The sequence below is a fragment of the Rhopalosiphum padi genome, chromosome 4 (assembly GCF_020882245.1).
Source record: "Rhopalosiphum padi isolate XX-2018 chromosome 4, ASM2088224v1, whole genome shotgun sequence".
NCBI lineage: Eukaryota > Metazoa > Arthropoda > Insecta > Hemiptera > Aphididae > Rhopalosiphum > Rhopalosiphum padi.
Window position 1 is genome coordinate 1,765,501 of NC_083600.1, and position 25,651 is coordinate 1,791,151.

At 27.9% G+C, this 25,651-nt stretch overlaps 2 protein-coding genes across 3 annotated transcripts; one reads left to right on the top strand and one right to left on the bottom strand.

The window, feature by feature from the left end:
- The first annotated feature begins 5,275 nt into the window (after positions 1-5,275).
- LOC132929542 (sulfhydryl oxidase 1-like) lies at positions 5,276-10,446 on the top strand. 2 transcript variants are annotated; one of them, XM_060994945.1, is made up of 4 exons: positions 5,276-5,758; positions 5,886-6,209; positions 6,662-6,938; positions 8,494-10,446. In XM_060994945.1, exons 3-4 carry the CDS (start codon positions 6,689-6,691, stop codon positions 10,083-10,085), a joined length of 1,842 nt encoding a protein of 613 aa, XP_060850928.1. In that variant the 5' UTR covers positions 5,276-5,758; positions 5,886-6,209; positions 6,662-6,688; the 3' UTR covers positions 10,086-10,446. The 2 variants fall into 2 exon arrangements, with proteins under 2 accessions (XP_060850928.1, XP_060850929.1); XM_060994946.1 differs by having other exon boundaries at positions 5,276-6,209.
- A 1,605-nt stretch (positions 10,447-12,051) lies between these two features.
- Positions 12,052-23,963, bottom strand: LOC132928271 (bifunctional glutamate/proline--tRNA ligase). Its single transcript, XM_060992824.1, has 25 exons — positions 23,771-23,963; positions 23,262-23,304; positions 21,922-22,090; positions 21,251-21,377; positions 20,917-21,112; positions 20,402-20,573; positions 18,879-19,130; positions 18,306-18,740; positions 17,883-18,230; positions 17,707-17,818; positions 17,218-17,292; positions 16,473-16,688; positions 16,170-16,385; positions 15,860-16,075; positions 15,550-15,765; positions 15,249-15,464; positions 14,948-15,163; positions 14,401-14,514; positions 13,964-14,317; positions 13,744-13,896; positions 13,538-13,655; positions 13,137-13,471; positions 12,812-13,048; positions 12,413-12,747; positions 12,052-12,339 (listed from the first exon to the last, which is right to left on the bottom strand). The coding sequence occupies exons 1-25, from the start codon at positions 23,813-23,815 to the stop codon at positions 12,171-12,173; spliced, it is 5,085 nt and encodes a 1,694-aa protein (XP_060848807.1). The 5' UTR covers positions 23,816-23,963; the 3' UTR covers positions 12,052-12,170.
- Positions 23,964-25,651: the final 1,688 nt, after the last annotated feature.

The window sequence follows — 25,651 nt, forward strand, 5'->3', positions numbered from 1 at the left end:
AATATGTATACAACAGAAAACCAAGATAACTAACACGATTACAGGACAGATATAATATATATTATGTATATCTGTGAATGATATTATACTAATGTGGATATAGCTATCAAACGATTGTAATTTTAAGTTTATTTTCTATGTAATTAAAAATTAAAAATTTTGAAGCTATAAAATAAAACGAAATAACACAGTAGGTATATTGGCATGTTGTATGTATACCTATATAATTCAATAACATGGTTGTCACAGATAATTATTTTAATTTATGAATATGAATGTACCTTTAAATAAATATTGTTAAAATAATTTTTTTTAAATTGTATAAATATATCTAAAAATTGTAGAAAAGCTGCAAGATCATAATATTTTTTGGGGAACATTGCAGGGCTATATCCTGTTTAGACCTTCCCTTCCCCCCCCACTTAACCCGGCTATGCCTAGTTGATAATTTATTATTATTAATTATTATTAGGGCCCGGATTTAAATGCACTTAAAACCATACAGATATGCTCTAAAAAATAGCCAAAAATGCCCTTAAAAAATGCATTTTACCACAAAAATGACCTTAAAAATGCACTTAAAAAATACAATTTACCACAAAAATGACCTTAAAAATGCCATATATATTTTTTTATACAAATTGTAATTTATAAATGACATAATAATTATTTTATTAAAAAAAAACTGAAAATTTGAAATATTGACTGATATGATGTTGAAACGCATGTTTTGGCTGTTTTAGGGGAAATATTATTCATTCTAAACATACCAAAATATACACTTAAGATTATGTTAAATTCTACGTTAAGCTATTTTACCTATAAAATGTTCAGCATTGCATTGAACAATAATATATTGTTTAATATTTTCAAACACCAACGATCTTCTGTTGTCCGAAAGAATATTTTTATATGTTGAAAAACTTCGTTCGACGTCCACTGATGTTATAGGAGCATATTTAAAATGACAAATGTCATCTGGTGACAAATGTCTATATATTATACAAATATGCATTAAAAACGAAAAAATGACCGAAAAAAGCTAAAATATGTTCTAAAAATGAAAAAATATTGAAATATGCAAAAAAAAGCAAAAAAATGCAAAATAAAAATTTCACCTTTGAAGTCTCTGTTACATGAATCAAATTATAAACTTGGAAAGCATTGTCTAGGATTAATCAAAAAATGATGCATTTTGCATTGGAATCCGGGCCCTAATTATTATATTACAATTTATAAAACAAAATAGTATTTATTGGTTTTGTAATGGGCTACCGAATTGCATGCATGCAAAAATTGGTTGCAACCAATCACTCAGAATCATATATATAATTAGGAAATATGTTGTTTCATAATAACTACGAATCCTTGGACTCACCATTTCGATTTACGAATACATAATAGAAATCATTAGTATTATAGTGTTGTAATGTACGAATAAACGGATTTGACCTATCCAACGTATATGATGATAAAGCATTGTTATCATACGAGTTCACACAAATGAACCTACAGAAACTAAAACTTTTGAAAAACGTAACAATGAGGTTATGACCAAGTTACGGACTTCAGAATTAGGAAGAGGAACAAGGACACCACGCCGCCACATAATATAAGGAAGTCCCCAGCACAACATAGTCAGATGTACCAGAGCCGTTGAGTGGAAAGCACCTTCACGCCACACCCTTATACTCTATCACATGCTCCTATAGACTATACTCCTGTATATCGGCTGTCCTATACTTAAATTAAACTAATAAACAACCATTTTAAAAGGCCATCGAATTTAATCTTATTTCGAAGCAAAGGTGCCTAGTACAGTTTTTAGTTTTTACATTTAGAAAATCTGAATATCATAAGTATATTGCGAATAGGAATAATAAAATTATATTTCTACTTCGATTAATTATTTTTAATTTATCAATTGACTTATTTGACTCCTGAATTTAAAGATTACCTATACTGTTCATTACTCAACGATTAAGTGATGTTATCACTCATCTGCAGTAGCTGTTTTTAAATTATATAGGATGTAAGGATGTTTGTTCTTTCACCACACTGTATATTGTATAAGCCTGTACATACTGTGTATTATTTCATAATACATTATATTAAACATATTTTATCAATATACTGAACATACTACATACACAAATACGTCATGAACAAAATCAACTCACAAAATTTGTGTAATAATATACCGAACAATCGAACATTGTATATAAATGTATTATATTTATACATTACCTATATAGTATATAATAATATAATATATCAATATATGTATATACACTTAGATAGTTAGAAACATATACATATAACCTATACGTTCTACGTATTACTCATAAGGAATATTAATTTAAAGATGTCAAATATTATTAAATTATAATATAATGTCGTTAAGTATAATTGTACACGATTCTACATTAAGGTATTTATAATTTACAATAATTCATACAAAAATTTTTTTATAGGTAAGTACCTACACTAAACTATTTTTTTTTCGCTATCTACTTATTAATAACTATAAAAAATAATATAGATCAAAATATCCAAACCAAAATATTCAAGGACAAAATATCTAAATTCAAAAATAAACACAAACATTTTAAAACGTCTATAAACTCAAATAATATAACTATATTTTCTAATAAAAATTAGCTCAAATATAAAATTATAAAATTGCAAGCATACAATTTTTTTTAAATAAAAAAATATACCTAATACCTACACACATTTTTTGAGTTAATTTTGTTTATGTATTTATATGTTTGATACTTTTGTATTCTCTTGAGCCAAACATCTTTCATTCTCTCTTCAATCTACCTCTAAGTTGAGCTTTTAATTTCTTATAATAAGTTATAATAATGAAAATAATAAAATATGCGGTATGAAAATGCAGCAGACGAAACTAAAGTCGCACAGCGTGAACTGCAAGATACCATAATGGTACCACAGATAAAAAATAAAATAAAAGATAAATTAAAAGATCTCTGCGAGGAATATAATGATAGCAGTGGGAATATTTAAAAAGTTTTAAATTTTATTGCTAATTTTATTAGTAAATAATTTACATTATTTATTATATCATCACATTTTATAAAAATAAAATGTTCTATTTATAAAAACATTTTTAGAAATTTTTAGAAAATAGTGTGTACATATTATAGTCTACTAATTAATGTCATTGAATTATTTTATATTATTTTACTACACAACGACTAGTGTTTGTCAAAAATATTTTATGATGTTATTGTTAATTGTTTTCAATGTAATTTATTTTACTATATTAGTAATACAGTGTATTTAGGTTGAATTAATTTTACGAAGTAATTTTATTAGAAAATAAAGTGTTTACAAATTTGAATATTTTATCTGTGAATAATTTGACCATTAAAAAACATAATTACATATAACTATCAATTTTTGTTTAGTTTATGCATAAACTGTCCATGGGCATTTTAAAACCATGCAGTTCGTATGTTCTACTAAATTTCCCAATTGACTTGCAAGATGTAATAAGAATTTATGAATTCCAATAAGTAAACTTCATTATACAATCGAACTTAATAGTTTATATTATATTTACACGAATTAAGCGGTATTAATTGTATAATAAATTATACGAATTAAGCAGTGTTAATTGTTTTAATTACACTGATGACAGTCTTCTAACAATAATAATAACGTTGGAATAAAAATTGCGTGAGTCACCAGATGAAGCGTCAGCAAGTATTTACAAATAAATGCACATTTATATATCTAATACATATTATACGATTTTAATTTCTAGGTATTTTATAATAATATACATTATATACACTATGTATTACAATATTAGGTATTTACTATAGGTAGTTAGAATAGTAGATAAAAAATGTCATTCGTTTCAATGATTGGTATATACTATATCTTATTATTAAAGATAAATTATATTGTATATATCTAGGTAATATATTACATGTTTAAATACATAACTATATAAGATCTGATGGGTATATACCATCGAAGCGTTGGAAATTTTATGAAAATACATTAAAAATTATTTTAATGTAATTATTTAAAATATAAGAATATTTAAAAACAAAATTTATAACGCTTTACTATTAAATATTCAAAAATTAAATAATTATTAATATTTCTTGTAATATTATGCGTATATTATGCGAGTATAATATAAGTGCGAAAAAAATAATTTTATTTCCCTCACGCTCAATATGAACATATTCAGTAAATCTTATCTAAGCATCTAACACATGGTGAAAAAGAAAGTCGAATTCCGTACTAGCGAGCAGTATTTAACCGTGATAACTTCATAGTTCAGCATAGTTCATTCGTTAGTGGTCAGTTTGCAATCTGAAACAAACATCCGATCACAACGTCCCGGGCCCGAGGAATAATTACGTATTTTTATGACAAAAATTTACTAATTTATTTACTTGATTTGAAAATTGAAATTAACTATGAATGGAAATAAAATATTTTACAATATTAAATTATTTTCTCAATCAAACCGTTTTTGCATGATCAGGATTTAATCAGTTTATTTTCTAATCATAATATGTGTTGACTGAACAATGAATGAACATTGGCTTAAAAATATTTTTGAATTATTACAACAAAATAACTAAAATCGTTAATATTTGTTTAGATATCAAATTTTGTCCAAAAAACTTTAAAAAATCAAGTTTAAATAGTTCTTAGAATTTTTATTTTGTTGTTCTTGACTGATTTTGTCAAAACTAACTTAAATGCTTATAAAAAAAAGTCGTGCTCATGTATTTTTAATCTCGTAATTTTAAATGGATATAATAAATCTTATAAAGAGTCATGACATCTTTATACTTGTATAAACTTTTTAAACGTTTTGATCGAGCGAAAATACATTTATTTAATATTATAATAATTATATTATCACGATTAAAGTTTATTATGGACTGTCATAGTAGGTACTCATAGTGTCATCCTGCTGAGTGCTGACTGCTGCCATATCAGTGAAGTTTTTTCTTTGCTTTTTATTAATCGTGTTATCACTTATCGCGACAGCAATACAGAATATTATGATTCACGCGTTATCAGACTCGACTTTCAGCCGCGGACAGGACTGTGTTCAACTACGACCATAGAGTAATTACTCTATGACTACGACAGGCAACAACCGCGGGCTAGTGGTCGTCTGACAGATAAAATAATAATAAATACAATAAACGAAAGATAGATAACAATATTGTGATAATGTGATGGGTATCCAATACTAATTGTATACTGATTACTGTTTAGTGATTATAGTGAATATTAGTGAATGCGGTTAATTGTCCGACATACAAATTACAGACATCTGACGTACGACATTCTAACATTTAGTTTCAGACTAGTATTTCAATCGGTAGAATGTCAATACTCACTAACCAGTACTACGAACTAGTGGGCAGTGGCGTAACGTAATACGTTCACAGAACACTGAAAGTATTTTTAAATCTTCCTGGAGTCCCCTTAGCCCCCCTTTCCACCTTCCCGTGGCTACGCCGCTGTTAGTTTCAACCAAAACAATTGTCAGTTGGCCAGTCAACAACACTTTGTGGAGTGTATACTTTAAAACAATTCCAAACAACAACTTTTAACTTGCTGGTGTCCATCGGGGCATATAACAGGGTGCGTGACACAGCAGGCCGCAGCAGTCATAAGTTGATTTTATTCGTAAATCGCGGTTGTGACTCATTTTAAGGAAGAAATAAATAATGCTGTTGTACGATAGTAGGTAATAATAATGTCCGTTGTCTCGTAGTCGTCTATTCGACTAGCGTCTGACGAACGCTAAAACACAAGACGTAACGAATAACTACGATTATCGATTAATAATAAAGTGATGTTATTACGCTCTACAGTGATCAGTAGTCGATCGTTAAAAGTCTGCGGAGCCGTCGTCAGGCGGTGGAAGAGAAGACGAAAGCGATCTCGATCGACGTCGTCACGCCACAGTACCTACGACTACGACGGCCGGTTCCGTCGCTCAGTTCCGCCGCATCACTCGTGCGTTTCGGTCCGTCTCCGTCCCGTGTTCGGTCTGTTCTGTCGGAAGACGGGGGACAATCACGTAAGGCAGTCTATGCAGATATAGTACGTGACATCCACACGCGGACAGTCTTGTACGGCGTCCACCATCGCCGTCGTCGGAGACGGTTGCAGTTCGTCGCGTCGCACGCAGTGACGTATGTATAGATTCAGCGGTTGTTTGCCCGCTCGTTATTTGTGTTGCTGATAAATCACCTACACACCAACGTCACCCGAAAGCGATAATATTTAATAATTTAATATTAATATAGTACTATGTTATTGTACAATACTTGATTTATATTTGAACAGAAATTAGTAGGTAGGTAACGTAACAATACTGACTGTGTTGAGATAATACCTACACAATACACCAAACGATTGATATTATATTCGTTTTTGCTTTTATTTTTCTACTCATAATCCCGTCATCGTTAGTCTCTGGCTTTCGGGTGCAATCGACGTGTAAGTCATTGTTGGTCATTTTTTATTTATGAAATATAGCTGTGGTTCCCTCCCATCCATCGAAAATGGCATGTCTGTTGTGGATTTGAGGGAGTACAGCTGATACATGCCACACTTATGTCTACTGTGTGTTTTTTTGATCTAGTCAGCCTAGTCTTCACACGACTAGAAGATGTTGTCACGTTTTAGCGGCCGCCTTGTGGTCGTCCTGCTCATAGCAGCGCTCAATACTGGTCCGGCGTGCACAGAACTTATTGGCCTATACGAAGACACTGATTTGATGGAAATATTGGATAAAACTAATTTTAATGACAAAGTATTGCAAGGAAACACATCTTATGTGATTGAGTTTTACAATGCCTTTTGTGGACATTGTATACGGTTTTCAACCCCTTGGAAAGGACTTGGAATTCAAGTCTACGGTAATAAACTATTCATTTAATATTTATTTGTTTATTTGAAAAAATAAATGTATAGGTAATATACTGTCGTAATTAAATATGCAAATCATTTTTGAGTTTAAATTAAAGAATTTTACCATTCAAATTGAGATTTACATTGTACCTATTGTGTATACCATAAAAAATTGCAAACATTATAATTACGTTTTATGCAAAATATATTATTTCTTGTCTGCAATCATTTAATTTTTATTATACATATTTATCATAGATTAAAACATTTATAAAATAATTAACAATTGTGAGTTGTAAATAATATAATATTTTGTTAACTTATTAAAAAATTGTTTTAATATTTAAATGCAATTTATTTGATAATACATATACTATCATTATACTAATAATAATGTCAGATAATATTAAAATATAATAGTTCAAAAAATATATGGTGGGAGTTTATACTATGACTTGTATGTACTAGCTGCTATTAGGACTGTTATGACGTATTATTATAATAAAAAATGGTTCATAGGTTGGTAATATTTTTTTAACTGTATTGCTCCTACACTTTTTAACACATACAGTCATACTATATCATCAATCATAATTTTTAGTTAGTTACTGACATTTAAAATCATAAATTAATTTATAGCTACAATTAATTTTAGTACTTAAACATGAAATAAATTATATTTATCTAATTTATTATATACATTTATTAAAATAGGTATATCAAATCAGTTAACAATATTGGGTATCTATAAATATTAAACGGTACCAATATTAAAATTAAAAAAATACTTTTGCAATCAGAGTTTTAATACTAACACTTGACTATTTGAGTACTTAAAGTCTCAAACAAGTATTAACTCAGTTTTGAATCCAATTTTATTGAATCGCGGGGGATTAATTTGTCGTTGGATTTTTTATAAATAATTATTTAATAGTAATAATTTTTTATAAATTGGTATTTATAATTTACGTTTTTTGCTTTGAGGTCTTTCATTTTTATTTTGAACACACTACAAAATAATCATGGTTCATATTTTTTTACTTCTAGTAAGACCTTCAATGTGATATTTTATCAGAATATTTTCTTTTATTACTTTTGATTTTCATTTAAAAAGTTATTAAGTTATTTTCTACAGTTTATACCTATTATTTATTTTATTAATTAGGCACCAATTATATAACTAGTTAGCATAGTAATACAAACTATTGTATGTTATAAGTTATAACTTAGTACTTAGTATGATTTGAATGGTTAAAAATATAGAATAAAATAGAATGTATCGAAGAATTTGTAATTTGAAGCTAGTTTTTATCCTTTAAAATGTAAATGTATACTTAATTATTTCTTTTGAATTGTATATGTCTGTCTTTTGGAGTCAAGTATACAATTGTATATTTTCTAAATATATCGACCTAATTAAAACTACTGAAGAGGAAAATTAATGTTTTTAATGTAAAAATAATAAAATATCATTACCGTTTTTTCTAATTAAAACCATAAAATGTTATGAATAATATTTTTATAAATTCAATATTTTTTAAATTTTGTTTTATGATTTTATAGGGTGGAGAAATTATGTAAAAGTTGGTGTAATTGACTGTTCAAATGAAATAAACAGTCAAATATGCCGAGATTATGAAGTCATGGCTTATCCTACTGTACGCTACTTTCCTCCTCGGCCAGCATCAGATAATATTGGAAAAGAATTTATTAGGTCTTTTAATATACAAGTTATGAAAGATTTTCTCATTAAAATGCTTCAAGAAACTCAAAAAAACACAACTGAATCAACTTTGTGCGATATACAGCCCTACGAAAAAGTCAATGTAGAATTGGATACAAATAATATTTTAACATTTATTGTAATTGATAAATCAAACAATAAGCTTGCGCAGGAGCTTATTATTGATTTCTGTCCAGTCAAAAGAGTTAAAATAATAAGCGCAGAAAATTCTAACACAGAATTGGCTGACCTATTAAAAACAGAAACATATCCAAGTCTTTATCTGGTTGAAAACAATAACCAATTCAAATTTTTAGCTAGTGGAAATAACAAAACAAATTTTACAAATGTCATTAATAAGTACTTGGAAACAGTGCACATGACTCCATTTAGTTTAATTGATATTACTACAACGCTTTATAATTTATTATTTCAAAAAGACAAAGGTTCAGTGCATAACGATAACACAGTTTATTTGTCAGATTTAGAAGCTACTTTAAGATATTCTTTAGAACATGAGATTCTATCACGGAGTGTTATCACTGGTGAGTCATTAAATGCGTTGAATAGTTACTTAGAACTTCTTATTGAATGTTTCCCTTCTAGCATTAGAGGTAAAAAATTCATTAAGTTAATATGGGATCATACACGTTTCAATAAAACAGTATCAGGAGAGAAACTTGGAAATTTTATTAACGGCTATGAATTATTGTTAAAACCTTATGTTACTAATCATATTTGGATTGGATGTGAAGGTAGCCAGCCAATGTATAGAAAATATCCATGTGGCTTATGGACTATGTTTCATACACTTGCAGTACAAGCATCTACAAAGAATTTGATAACATTTAATGGAAAACAAGTTTTGGAAACTATTGCTGGTTATGTAAAACATTTCTTTGGATGTACTGATTGTTCTGAACATTTCATGAATATGGCTACAACAATTCAAACCAATGTTTCTTCATTGGATGATGCAGTGCTGTGGCTTTGGTCAGCTCATAATCAAGTAAATCAAAGACTTAAGGGTGATGTTACTGAAGATCCAATGCATCCAAAAATATTATTTCCGTCGAAAGTACATTGTGAAACATGTTATCAAAATGGTACTGATATGTGGAATAAAACTGAAGTGCTAAAATATTTGAAAAATATGTATTCAGCCATCAGTCTTCAAAAGACACCATATGATAATATTCATTCTCAACCTAAAAATTTGATAATTTCCGGTAAAAGATCCATTGACGACGATGATGATATTAATTATAATAACAATGTGCTTGATGAAAAAGTATGGATGTTTGATATTAATACTTGTATGGTAATATATATTTTATCATGTATTGTTTTAATGACCTTATTTTATTTATTGTTGGTGAAGAAGCACTGTAAAAAAAATAAATTTATTTATTTGATACGGGGTAAAGTTTGATTGTTACTATAATTTAAATGTTTTTTTTTCTATTAAATATAATTTAAATTTGTTACTAAGATATTATATATTTTATACAACTCATTTACAAATTTAAAAATAATTTAACTATAAGACTGTGTTATGTAATAAATACAAATAGATTCTGATATATTAAATTAAAAATGTATTTTTGCTTTCACATTTTGAATATTATAATAAAATGTTACCTACATATTATTAATTTTAATACAAATAATTCTTTATCTTATATGTTATTTTGTGTACTATTTGCAAATGCTAAAACAATTTGTTATTTTGGAAAATTTTACTACAAAATGTTTTTACTTTATTAAACAGTATAAGATTTTAGTTTCATAAATGTTTTATAATATATTATTACAAGGTAATGGGAATGTTTCTGATCCAATTTACTTAACTACAATTGTGATAAGCAAGGATGATGGATGGTCAGATATCGGGAAATTGGGAACTTTCTCAATGAATTATTTCTTTTGTAAATTAATTTTATAAACACAATTACAATATTTTAATATTATAGGTATATCTACTTTTAAATCAACTAAATTAACCAAAATTAGACAAGGGCAGAGTAATCAATTGAATGTCTGTTCCCGATAGCCAATTGTCTGTCAATAGGTATTAAAGACCTGCGTGGGCCGGGCTAAGCCCAGACCGGTCCGGAATAAGTCTGGCCCGGGTAGCTTTAGGACCGAGGTCGGACTATAAAATTCTAGGCCGGGCATTTCTTGGACAAAAATTAACGAGCCAGACTTAAATGTAGTTGAAGCTGACCGAACTTCTATAGAAAACGGAGAATTGTTCTTCAAATTTAGTTATAATATATATTATTTAATTTTTATTCAAAGGATTTAATGTATAAATAATAAAGTGATAATAATAATATTTGATATTGAAGAATTTTTATATATCAATTATATTAAATGTTTTTATTATAAATATGTTGTTATAACTTAAAAGTAAATTATAGTTATTGTTTATGAATACAATATTAAAAAAAAAAAAAACCATAAAAAATTTACCTATCCGGGGCGGGCTTACTTAAAAAAATTACTGGGCCGGGCCAGACTTACCACAAATGGTTTCCGGCCGAGCTTACTTGAATCTATTATGAGACTATCAAAAAATTAGCTTCTCTAAACGCAAGAAAAAAAATGTTTTTAAACATATTAAATATATAACTTAACGTAATTGTATATAACAACATAGAAGAAAACTAATAAATTAAAGGAATTGTAGCTTTATTTATTGTTATTCTCTGCTTAAATATCAAATTTGAACTTAACATTCTTATAAAAATATATAATTTAAAGATTTTTTGGTGATAGTATGAACATTATGAACTCATTTATGAAATGTTTTGTAGGTATTAAAATTATAATCCTTTGCTATAAAAATTGAACATTTTATAAATCTAAACCTACAAAATTATTTATAGATTTTCTTGATTTTGACTAATTTTGTGTCAAAATGTAAACTTCAAATGCTCATAAATATATATAATGGCCATGTGTCCTTAATAATTTTAAATATTTATACTAAAAACTTATTGTTAGGTATGAGGAATCTTGTATGAAATTTTTATCACCAAAGAAGAATTAACAGTTTTTAAGTAAAACAAATATTGTATACTTAAATCGAAAAAAAAATTAAAAATGTAAAACTAAACATCTTATTTGGTTAAAAAGTAATCTATAGTACAATAGTGCACTCTACACTTCATAAGGTAAAAAAATAATCATCAAATTGTCTAATTGAGATGAGCAATTTCATGAAATATTTGCTTATTTAATTTAGCTTATTATGTACAGTATATTCAGGCTGAAAATGCTGTGTAAGAACAATTGTGTTTTCTTCTGAATTTCATCCAAACAAAACAGGTCTATTATAACAGTAAGCTGCAGTAATGTGATACACGGATATTATAATGATCAAATAAAAACAATTTGTAAATAATGGTATTGTATTAATTCATAATCATCAAAAACAGTTGTAATTTTTACACAAAAGTTTAAACAAAATGCACATTATAGTTTCATTTAATAAATTAATGAACATTTCAGTTTAATAACTGCGTCCAAACAGAGTAAATGATCCAGCTGTTTGTCCACATTCTGGATGTATACATTGATCGGTGGACTTCAATTGTTCATCCCCCTTAGGTTGTTCAAATGGCACACATAATGACTTTGCTCCCATTGTCGAAGCTCCAACTTCCGCGGTACCATCATCCCTATGAAATCATTAATAGAAAAATATTAAATTATAATTAATCTTAAAATAATGTTTATACAATATTTGCATACAATGTGGTATCTCGTTTGATGTTATCCTCGCAGGTAGGGCGTCCACAAAACGGTATCAATAATAAACGTTTTGCAGCTAAATGTGCAGCACATTCAGACCATTTACGACATATCACAACGTTTTCTTTCATTTCCTTTTCTGCTTTAGCGTACATATCTTGCTGTATTTGATTCAATAATTCAGTTATTCTTACAACCATCTTGTCATTTCCACCATCATCATTTGAACATCCCTCTAAGGGAATAGTTAGTTTCTCTCCATTATCCCGCCGTACAGCTACCATTTGGTTTTTATCCAAGTCTTTTGGTCCAATTTCTAACCTCAATGGAACTCCCTAAAATACAATTTTATGATATTAACTTTTTTAAATCACACATAATTTGAAAATAAATAAATACCTTTAATTCCCAGTGGTTGAACTTCCATCCAGGTGAATAATTATCCCGCAAATCTGTATCTGCCCTAATTATTGTTGTAGACTTACGATGTTGGGCAACACTATTGTCATTTTCATCGTCATTTTTTATTAAACTATCTCCTTTTAAACGGTTACATACATCTAAACAGGTTTTAGTCAAGTTCTCTTTGACTTTGTCTGCTGTACTAGCACCAACACCACATGGCACTATAATAACCTATATTTAAATTGTAAATTATTTAACAAAGTAGTAACCAAAAAGTAACTTTAAAGTAATGACAAATTTTGGAAAAATTTATATTTACCTGAATAGATGCTATGCGTGGAGGTAAAACAAGCCCACGATCATCACCATGAACCATTACCATAACACCAATTGTTCTAGTGGTCATTCCAAATGAAATCTGATGAACAAATGTTCTTTCATGTGTATCTGGATGTTCAAAATGGACATCAAACATATGTGCAAAATTGGTACCCAGATAATGTGAAGTGGCGCCCTGAATTGCTCGACCGCTGGATGCTACATATGCTTCACAAGTAGTAGTAAATACTCCTCCAGCAAACTTTTCTTTTTCTGTTTTTTTACCTTTTATAACTGGTACTGCCAGCATATTCTTATAAACATATTCATAATAACCTAAAAACACACCACAAATTAGTAATCAGTCAACTTAATAAAATTACTTAATAATTTTTAACTAACCTAATGTTATTAATACATCACATTCTGCTTCTTCTCTAGTTGCATATGCATTATGACCTTCTTGCCACAAAAACTCTCTAGTTCTCAAGAAGGGTTGAGGGTGTTTGAATTCCCATCTCTGAAGTAAATAAATTTAATATTTAAATATGTCTCCTGTTTAGGAATTTTCCATTTTATAAAAAAAACGACAAAAAAATACAACATACCACAACACTGTTCCATTGATTGAGTTTCAAAGGCAAGTCTCGATAAGACTGAATCCATTTGGCAAATGCTGGATACATCCCTGTTTCGCTGGTTGGTCTTATAGCAATAGGCTCAGCTAAGTCTGTTTCGCCAGATTTGGTAACCCAAGCCACCTGTTAAGACATTAATTTCATTAGATTAGTAAAAATTATATTTAATTTTATAATATTGGAATTTTACTTCTGGTGCAAAATCTGCAATATGTTCTTTTTCTCTTTCTAATGCACCTTGTGATACAAACATTGGAAAGTAGCAATTGCGCACATTAAGAGGCTTTCTTTTAATCCGAGCATCAAACCATTCTTGTATTAATTCCCATATTCTGTAAGCCCAAGGCCTGAGCACGTAACATCCACTTACGTCATAGTACTCAATCATTTCACCTTTAACTAACACTTGAGAATACCATTCTCCAAGATTTTCTGACACTTTTGGTACTTCTAATCCTAATTTAGTTACTTTTTTGGTGTTTGTATTATCAACTGTTTTAGAAGTGGTCACAGCAATATTGTCTTTTTTCTTCGCTTTTTTATCCTAAAACATTTAATTTTTCATGTTCAAATAATACATATTAAGATAATTAAAAAATTACGCTTCTCTATTTTAAATGTACTGACTGATGTAGTTGATGATCTGCCAGTATTAGTTGGAGGTTGATATTCTTTACCAGTCATTGATTTATAATCATTTTTTAAAGTTAATAGAACTTTTACTTGTTCTTCAATATCAGTCTACAAAAAAAAATATATATATATTTAATATATACTTATAGATATTGATTTTTTGGCATTTTATATTAATCATACTAAACTAATTAAAATAAAATTAAAGTTCTGTCATATTCAATTTTAATTTATTCATTATTTTTATCAAATTTTAATATTTTTGCTAAGTATTAACTATATTTTATTTAATTATCATTTTAGTTTGATCATAAAATAGTTATAACTTATAGCTAAAACTATACCCTTTAACTATAACAATATAAAATATTATAATTATTATATAAAATTTTTTATTTTTTTTTTCATTTTCATTATTTAATTATATAAAGTAATATTAAATAATATTTAATTTTCAAAAGTGACTTAATATCTGAGTTTGAATCTTAATTAAGAAATATTAACTTATTTTTTTTATTACATCCATAAACAAAATACATACTTTAGAAGCATTACTACTTTTCATCGTTCGCACTTTATCTCCTTGTTCGTTAATTTTTATCACTATGGCATCTGCTGAAGGTTTATTTAGTTCAGAATTGGATGTATTAGGTTGCTTTGGTGTTGGAATACCCTTGGCAGGAAAATCATCCCCTGTGATAGTTTTGTACTCTGCTTTCAAAGCAAGTAATACTTTGACAGCTTCCCCAACGTCTGCCTAAATAAATAAAGATTTACTATAAAAACCATTCCTAGGGCAAAATGTTTTTTAACATAAGGAATAGTTGAAAAATACTACATACTTTAGGAGCATTACTACTTTTCATCGTTCGCACTTTATCTCCTTGTTCGTTAATTTTTATCACTATGGCATCTGCTGAAGGTTTATTTAGTTCAGAATTGGATGTATTAGGTTGCTTTGGTGTTGGAATACCCTTGGCAGGAAAATCATCCCCTGTGATAGTTTTGTACTCTGCTTTCAAAGCAAGTAATACTTTGACAGCTTCCCCAACGTCTGCCTAAATAAATAAAGATTTACTATAAAAACCATTCCTAGGGCAAAATGTTTTTTAACATAAGGAATAGTTGAAAAATACTACATACTTTAGGAGCATTACTACTTTTCATCGTTCGCACTTTATCTCCTTGTTCGTTAATTTTTATCACAATGGCATCTGCTGAAGGTTTACTTAGTTCAGAATTGGATGTATCGGGTTGCTTTGGTGTTGGAATACCCTTGGCAGGAAAGTCTACTCCTGTGATAGTTTTGTATTCAGCTTTCAAAGCAAGTAATACTTTGACAGCTTCCCCAACGTCTGCCTAAATTTATAAAAATAAAAATTCATTGTAAAAAATACTATTCCTAGGGCAAAATGTTTTTTAACATAAGGAATAGTTGAAAAATACTACATACTTTAGGAGCATTACTACTTTTCATCGTTCGCACTTTATCTCCTTGTTCGTTAATTTTTATCACAATGGCATCTGCTGAAGGTTTATTTAGTTCAGAGTTGGATGTATTAGGTTGCTTTGGTGTTGGAATACCCTTGGCAGGAAAGTCTACTCCTGTGATAGTTTTGTATTCAGCTTTCAAAGCAAGTAATACTTTGACAGCTTCCCCAATGTCTGCCTAAATTTATAAAAATAAAAATTCATTGTAAAAAAAAATAATCCTAGGGAAAAATGCTTTTTAACATAAGGAATAGTTGAAAAATACTACATACTTTAGGAGCATTACTACTTTTCATCGTTCGCACTTTATCTCCTTGTTCGTTAATTTTTATCACAATGGCATCTGCTGAAGGTTTATTTAGTTCAGAATTGGATGTATTAGGTTGCTTTGGTGTTGGAATACCCTTGGCAGGAAAATCATCCCCTGTGATAGTTTTGTACTCTGCTTTCAAAGCAAGTAATACTTTGACAGCTTCCCCAACGTCTGCCTAAATAAATAAAGATTTACTATAAAAATAATATTCCTAGGGCAATATGTTTTTTAACATAAGGAATGGTTGAAAAATACTACATACTTTAGGAGCATTACTACTTTTCATCGTTCGCACTTTATCTCCTTGTTCATTAATTTTTATCACAATGGCATCTACTGAAGGTTTACTTAGTTCAGAATTGGATGTATTAGGTTGCTTTGGTGTTGGAATACCCTTGGCAGGAAAATCATCCCCTGTGATAGTTTTGTATTCAGCTTTCAAAAAAAGTAACACTTTTTCAGCTTCTTCCAAGTCAGCCTATAGTTTGAAATATGTATCATTAAAATATTTCTAAGAATTTAAACTATTAGTTTTTTCAAACTATAATTTATGAGTAGAGCAAAGATTTCTTTGAAATTTCATAATTTTTCTGGTTAATTTTATTGTATGTATAAAATATAAAAAATACAATTCACAACATTTGTGATCAAATACTCAACATTTTAAAGATATATATACATTTTTTTTTGTAAATTAATAATATTTGATTATTGTAAATTTGTAATTAATATGAAAATTCAATTTTATCATAATGGTTCTAGTAGCAGTATAGTTAACTAAATAGTCCACCATAAAATGTATCAAACCTTTGAAGTTTATTTTTATTTAATATTTTGGATATCATGTTGGTATGATCTAATAATAATTTGGTAAATCTGGTAATTTCAGTACATAATGTTTTTAGTACAATAAGTCCTTACGCTAATATGGTTATTATAAGATATATAATTCAATTTAGTTGTCCAGTACACAATTTAATTATTTAAAATAAAATAATTCATCATACCTTCATACAATGGACTTTTTTAGCTTGATCATTTATTTGAATGATTAAAGTGTCAACATTCTTATTTGTATTTTTCTGTAATAAAAATAAAATTACAATAATTTTATAAAATGGTTTTTATTTTAATCAAAATAAAATGTTTTATAAAAAACTTAAACCAGACGGTGAAATGTTATTGTATATCACATTAAAAAATATTTATAAGTTGAGCTTGGTCATTAAAACCGCATTAAATGTGTTTTATTTAATACATTTTACTTATTTTAGCAACTTAACAATGTTTTCCAAGTTCCTAGTAAAATCCACAAAAAAATAAAAATAAAATTTATAAATTTATATGACAAAAATATAAATTTTGAAAAAAAAAGTTCAGATTACGAGTATAATAACAAAAATCCAGCACGTAAATCAAAAAACAATAGTTAAAATATTAACCATATTTTATAAATCGTTATTTATGTCAATATAGATTAATTTTATTTTTATTACCTTGGCATCACTTTGGGCAATTGCTACAGGAACAGTAGTTATTGGAGCTGTTTTCGTGTGACCATCAGGTATATTAAATAACACTAATGGCGTTTGCTTCCCCGTGTGAATACTTCAAAAAATTATTTGTTTATAATAAAGACTTTAGCCATAACATTTTCTAAACTAAAACTTACCTGAATGGTTGGTACGTTGAATCACATATAAAGTAACCTCTACGTTGTAATTGAATCACGTCTCCTTTTTTTAAATCTTTCAATTCTGAATCACCTAACATTTGCAATTCCCAACGACTATTTTCTGTATTTAAATATTGCTTGAAATCATCATCTTTGGCTAATACTGCTTTACTGATTAAATGATCAAAATAAACACATACAACTGGTACAAGAATAGGCAAGACTTCTTCAGATTCTGAATAATCAGTACTTGGTAGCCAAGTAACTTTAACTGTAGATTTAAAATCTGTGTTTTCAAGATTAGTGACTGCATAAATTTTCTCTATTTTATTATTATCTTGATTCCTAAAGAAATAAATTCACAAATGATAATCTATAAGTGAGAAATTATGCTTTTTATTATATCAATATAAGAATTACCTTTCAATACGATTTATTAAAAGATTGCCCCAGTTAATAAATGTGGCTCGACGTCCAACTTCTAATAACTCTGCATCACTATAATCTATAAGAATTTTAGGTGCAGCCCAGACACAATTTTTTAATCCTAGTTGGGAATTTTTAGGATGTCTAAGGACATTTTCAATTTTACATGGTTTTTCAACATTCTCTACCACAACTTCAACTGGCGGATAAGATAATACAGCATTTTCTTTATTTGAATTGGATAACAATAAAGCAGTATGTCTTGGTGCTATTAAATCAATGATACTACGGTTCAATGACCAAATTTTATCCCATTGCATGGCTGTAACAGTTCTGGAAGATCCTTGGGCCACTATGAATTGTTTTAATGCTTCCACCTGCATACCTCTCCTTAATACACCACGAACAGTTGGCATGCGTGGATCATCCCTTAAAAAAAGATTTAATTATAAATTGTAACACAAAATTAAGAACGCACCAGTAATTTCAACTTATAAACTTTATAAGTTACAATTAATTATATACTATGTAATTATTAAAGTACATAAATTTGTCAACTTTACTAACCATCCATCCACGTGACCTTGTTCAACAAACCAAGTTAACTTTCTTTTTGACAGAACAGTATTGGTCATATTTAATCTCGAATATGACCACACATAAGGTCGGGTTTCATTGTTGCGGGTTCCGAGTTTTAATGCATCGCAGAACCAATAATATTGTGCATCACGATCAGTATACTCTGTGGTACGTAAACAATGAGTAACACCTTCTAAACTATCCACAATAGGACAAGCGAAGTCATAAGTTGGATATACTCTAAAATAAATTTAAATGGCTTGAAAATTAAATAAATAAAATATAATTACCTAGTAAATTAAATTAATTTTTAATTTTATTGAAACCTTTTTTGAGATTACGGGGCCTCATTGAGACAAACTTGTGTAGAGGATGAGAGTTATTTATATTAAAAGCAAATCTATAAAATTAATCTACATTATAAATAGAATAAGTAGTAGAAATTATATCTTCTTGGATGTCACATCATTATTTTATTATATAATTCACTTTTTCACTACAAACAGATTTTCCATTTCATGTTAGATCATATTTCTGTATATACTTACCGAAATATTTAGTTTCTAACAATATTGAGCGATTTACACTATAAATACATAGGCCGATAAATTGAAAGTTATCATCGTAAATTTTAATGATGTGTATAATCTGTTATGTGAACTTCAATACAGAATGGAATATAACAACAGATTCAAAATTTAAATATAAACTACTAGGTGTAATATTTATGTAATATATACAGAATGATTCTTTTATCATGAAACACTCATTATTTCAAAAAGTATTCATGTTTTTGAAAATATTTTTTTACATAGCTTCAAGTTGTTAAAATAACAACGTTTTTATTAAAAAATTATATTTTTAAATATTTTTTAAGTTTTACTTTTTTGAATAACAACATAAAGTTTTAATTTCATATTCCAAAGCAGAATATTTTTTTGAATATTTTGATACATAAAAATCGAACTTAGGGCGAGTAGTTTATAAGTTATAAGTATTTTAAGTTTTGATGCACGGAGTGGAATGGTACGGGGGTTACCCCACAAAATGTTTGTCTACTACTCTGCTTGTCTAAACTTTAAAATTTAAATATGTATAACTCATAAACTACTCGCCCTAAGTTCGATTTTTATGTATCAAAATATTCAAAAAAATATTCTGCTTTGGAATATGAAATTAAAACTATGTTGTCATTCAAAAAAGTAAAAAACTTAAAAAGATATTTAAAAATATAATTTTTTAATAAAAATTTTGTTTTTTAACAACTTGAAACTATGTAAAAAATTTTATCAAAAACATGAATATTTTTTGAAATAATGAGTGTTTTATGATAAAAGAATCACTTTATATATCCCCAACTAATTATCAATAGATTTTAGTTCTTTCTCAATATTTTTAATTAAATAAATATGAATTTCAAATAATTTTATATTAAATATTTTTTAGTTTTACTAATTTGTATTGAATAATTTGCATTAAATCTATAAAATGTTTTGTTTTTATGTCCTTACTTATACTTATCACCAGTTCTAGGATGGTGTTCAGGTTTACAACGATATATTGTTGGATCACGCATACATCCATTTGCCGATTGCATATCAATTTTAGCACGAACACAACACTTTTGACCAATTTCTGTTCCTAAGACCATTTGTTTCCACAACTCTAAGTTCTTTTCAATTGCTGAAATTTAAGTAAATAAATGTAAAAAAGTGCATAACATAGTCAGGGTCCAGATAATATACACAATAAATAATATAATAATAATAATATATTAATTACCATCTAACAAAATTAAAAGAATAACAACTACAATAATAACTACAGAAGTTGGTCACCTCTAATATTTCTGATAAAATTAGACATTATATTAAATTGTTTAAATAATGAAATTAATAGTCTTATGACTTTTAGTTGATGCTATAAATTATAGTAATTAAGATATTAACTTAAATTCAAAACCCTGTACTTAAAAACATTAAATTATCTGTATTTTTAAGTAAAATATTTAAATTATAATACTTACAGTTGTTTCTATTTATTGAATCTATCCGTTGTTCACGTTCCAAACGAATTTTATCTCCATCGGTGTCATCCACATAAGCTAAACCTTCTTTTAACATTCCATTCTCACATATATCTAACATTTTATCAAAATGATCAGAAGTATATGTAAAAGTGTCAGGTTTAATTTTTAACATTTCAACGTCTTCTAATATAACCTTAAAAAAATAAAATAAGTATGACCAAAACTTATTCCTCATAATTCAGTATAATATGATTTTAAATACTAGTCATAAAATAGACAAAAAAAAAACCTAACTAATAAGTAAAAATAAGATGAACATATATATTTTTACCTTCTCAAAATCTTCTTTCTCTTTTGCTGGATTTGTATCATCAAAACGCATTATTAGGCGGCCATTAAAAGCCAATTGATAGTGTTGATTTAATAGAGCAGCTTTTGCATGACCAATATGCAAATATCTGAAAAATATTATTTATAACATTTAATTAACCATAATGCATAAAAACTATACACTTTTTCATTTTATATTCTTAAGGGGATTGGAAGCGGTAATTTTCTGTCTTTGTCTAACACACATGGAACATAAAAAAAATAATAGCTATACGCTTGACAAAAATTAAGGTACTTCTAGTTGTTCGATTTAAAATATGTACAGATGTTTTAATTGGTATACAAGTTTACTTTGCATCAGTCGAAGCACTTTTTTAATTGTTTTATTATTTAAAAAAAATATTTTAAATTTTATAAATTTGTCAATTTTTACTATTAAATATGTTAAAAATATGCTTCAACTGATGCAAAGTAAACTTGTATACCATTCAATCATTTTTACATATTTTAAATCGAACAAATAGAAGTTCCTTAATTTTTGTCAGGCACGTATAGCTATTTTTCCAATGTTCCACGTGTGTAAGACAAAGACAGAAAATCACCGCTTCCAATCCCTTAAGGTAATTTGTTACTATAAATGTTAAAAAATGTATAAAACACATTAGCACTAACCCACTTGCTTCTGGAGGAAATCTAACAACAACTTTTCCTATTTCAGCTCCTGGTAGTTCGACAAACTTTCCTTGTTGCTTACTATTGTCTTCAACGGACTTTTGCGGTTTTGATGCTTTTTCATTTTTTTTAGAGTCTGTTTTCTTGTTTTTAAGGATAGGAGTAGAACCTATGCATGCACCAATATATTATTAATTATAACTTATACAACCTTAAAAAGTAAAAACTTATTAATAGTTAAAAAAAATGTAAATACTTAATATTTAATAGATGCATTGCATTGAATGCAATATAGATTGATTTTTTAAAGTTAAGATATGAGTAGGTAAAATAAAATGAACAAATTATTAGAATACAATCGGTAATTATAATATATGTAATATTAGAACAAATAAAGGTATGCTATTATTATTAAAATCTGACAATATATTTTTATAATAACCCAAAAATAAGTAAATTTATACAAATATAACATTTTTTTAAAATATATCTAATCAATTTAATAAACTATAAAACTAATTTATATTAAACTAACTTTCTATCAATTATTTAAAAAAAAGTTAATTAATAAAACATACAATGAACATTAGTCAAATACAATTACAAATGTTATAAATAGGTTAAGCATTATAAGAAAATAGATTCGTTTACTTCAATGGATATATAGTAGATATAGTTATAATAAATGACAAAAAAAAAGGTAGGCAAGTGTGTACCGCTTTGCTATATATTAGATGTCGAGTAGTTCACTATTATTATATATTATGGAGTATGTTAAATTTGAATTCTATAATAGGTATATCATTATACATGAAAAATGATTTTGATTGGAAACGATCTATTAATCTTTATCACTGAGTTTATTTCATGATAAATTTTATTAATAATCTTAACACAACAATATTATTTTATTATTGTATTATTTATTTTATATATTTTTTTTTAAGTTTTAAGATAATCAATATTACAAAATAATTATTTTAATAATAATAATATTGAATTTGTGTAAAAATTCCTATTTTTCATTAATTTTTTTTAATTTATCCCAATTATTAAGAAAAATACTAGGGATTTTTACTTTTGATCCCCCCTCCCCAGTATCAACTACATTCACTTTCCTACCAGAAAATTTGTTGAAGTTGAAAATCAAAGCATTTTTACTGCTTCAAAACAAATCTCCAGACAAAAAAAAATACATCATTGTAAAATTTAAACATTCCTCACTCCACTCTAAAATAAATTAGTTTCTAAGAAATTCAAGCTGTAAAGAAATTATTTGACAAGGAATATGAGATAAAAATATTTTTTGGAATATAACTGCATTAAAGATAAAAAATTACCTTGTTTTTTTGCATTCGTGTTTTGCAAGTCTGGAGTAGCCGACTAAAACAAATTAAAAAAAAAAAACAAATAAATTATAAATAATATCAGTTTTTGATTTGTAATAATGATTTAATAAGAACATAGATGATATATTTCTAACTGACAAAATAATAAGATATCAATCGGTAACTGTTAATTTAATACCGATTCGGCGATACACATAACGTTGAGATTTCATCACAGTTCGAGGTATTACAAAATCTGACCAAAAATTTTTTTTTTTTTTTCTTTATTAATATATATACAATCTGTACACAAGGCACAATAAGAATATAGGCTATAATATTACAGGAGGAAAATCTTGAGTGAAGAAGCCACCCACTGATGACACTTCGTCAAAAATTAGCGTTAAATTTTATGCATCTACTTACATTGTCTATACACAAACATAATACCATTTTATCGAGAATATAGGTGTAATTATTTGAACTGTTAACTGTATTTAGGTAAATGCTGATCGTCTTACCTGCTGCTCCAGACTGGACAGATCTTTTCCGGGAGCGGTACTCATCTTCAATTGACTAACGTTAACGAAAAATCACAAGAAAAGAGAGTGCCACAAAAGGAAAATGAGTCTATAACTCAACAAATTCGAAGTGAAAGCAAAATTGAAAATAATGAATACTGAATGGCGATTACAGCGTGTTAGGTATTACTGATAACAACGACGCGTCGACGCACACACATACATATGCACGACGTAGGTATACTCGTGTGTGGTGCCGTGTGGCAAAGCAGCTGCGAATGGCACTATCGAAATATTCGATATTAGTCGAAACATTCGATAGTGTCGTAACAAATTTGGTTCATCATGTCTCTCACCAATTTGTATGTATTTTTAATTATCGTATTAATATTTAAGCGAGATGCAATAATTTTTAGTACAATCAAAATATGACAGTTCATGGGCGTCCCCAGACATTTTTCTAGGGGGGGGGGGGGGGGCAAAATTAATTTAAAAAATAAATGAAAATTTTTTTATACATTTTATTTATAGCATATTATTATATTTCGTCATTATTACAATTAGATATTATTATAATACATTAGTCTTTTTCGTTAAATATAAATTTCAATTTCCGTGGACATTCTCTACCAAATTGTGTCAGTGCATTTTCAATAAATTTTTCTTTATCTGAATTTACTTTTTCTCTATGAACACTCAACATGCATATTCCACTCAGTCTATCATCACCCATCGTTGATCGTAACCATGTCTTAACACGCCTTAATGTACTAAAAGAAGTAAGAACGTTCTGCTGTACAGCTTGTAGCCGGAAGAGACAAAAATATTTAAGTAAGTGATACGATAATATACACGATGTAACAGTAAACAGCTAATAATGTATTGCCGTGTGAGCACCAAAAAATACGATAAGATAAAATAATCCGATTATTATTAATGATACTTTTTATGGATAGCATTATAGTAACATAGGTAAACCTATTTTTAGAAGCTAATTTCTCATTGGGAATTTTATCAATTGCTGTGGAAATAACATTCCAGGGGGGGCAAGTGCCCCGTCTTGCCCCCCCTGAGGACGCCCATGTGACAGTTGGACTAGATTGTACTTAAGTAATAGGCTTAAATATTAATATCATATCATATCATTTATCTATATCCTTTTGAAGTTCGCCATTCACTGACTTGTTTATGGGTGGGAGGGGGGCTAGGGGCTTGATGATTTAGCAAATAAGAACAAAAAGTTTGTTTTCATTTTATAATTTGACTATATGTATACATATAAATATAGAATGTAATCAATTTTTACAACCCCACCCCAGAAAAAAAATAATAGACACCCCATTGTCGTCTGTCATTATTTATTATGTGCACTTGAGGCTGGTGCCTTCTGCCATTCTGGCCTTCTGGGTGTTTGGAAGCCGCTTTCGAGTTGGAACTGAAAATTGTTTCACCAGAAATTCGGTAGAGGGTGATTGGGTGTCCAGAAATTGGCCACTAAAAAATATAACAAAGTCGTGACTTTAATTCTAATCTAATATATTGGTTGAATTATCTGTAATACGAGTATTTAGTAAAGCAATCCTATGAAATAGTAAACATAACTATATTGTTTAATAATTAAATTTTAATTCCTGCAATGAAATAGTTTTATTGAAGTTGTAAACTTGCAACTAAATATACCTATGTAAAGTTGAAACAGCTAAATATTTTTAACTAAACCAATTTAGTATTTATAACTTAGATTGCTCCTATGTTAACCTGAAAATACGATTAAAATAACCATTTCAATAGTTGGGTTAAACCTTTATTTTTTTCCGTGCGCGATTGTCATGTCTATTGTGAGTCTAGCAGTTATCATACGGTGTAAAAGTTTGTCCCGAC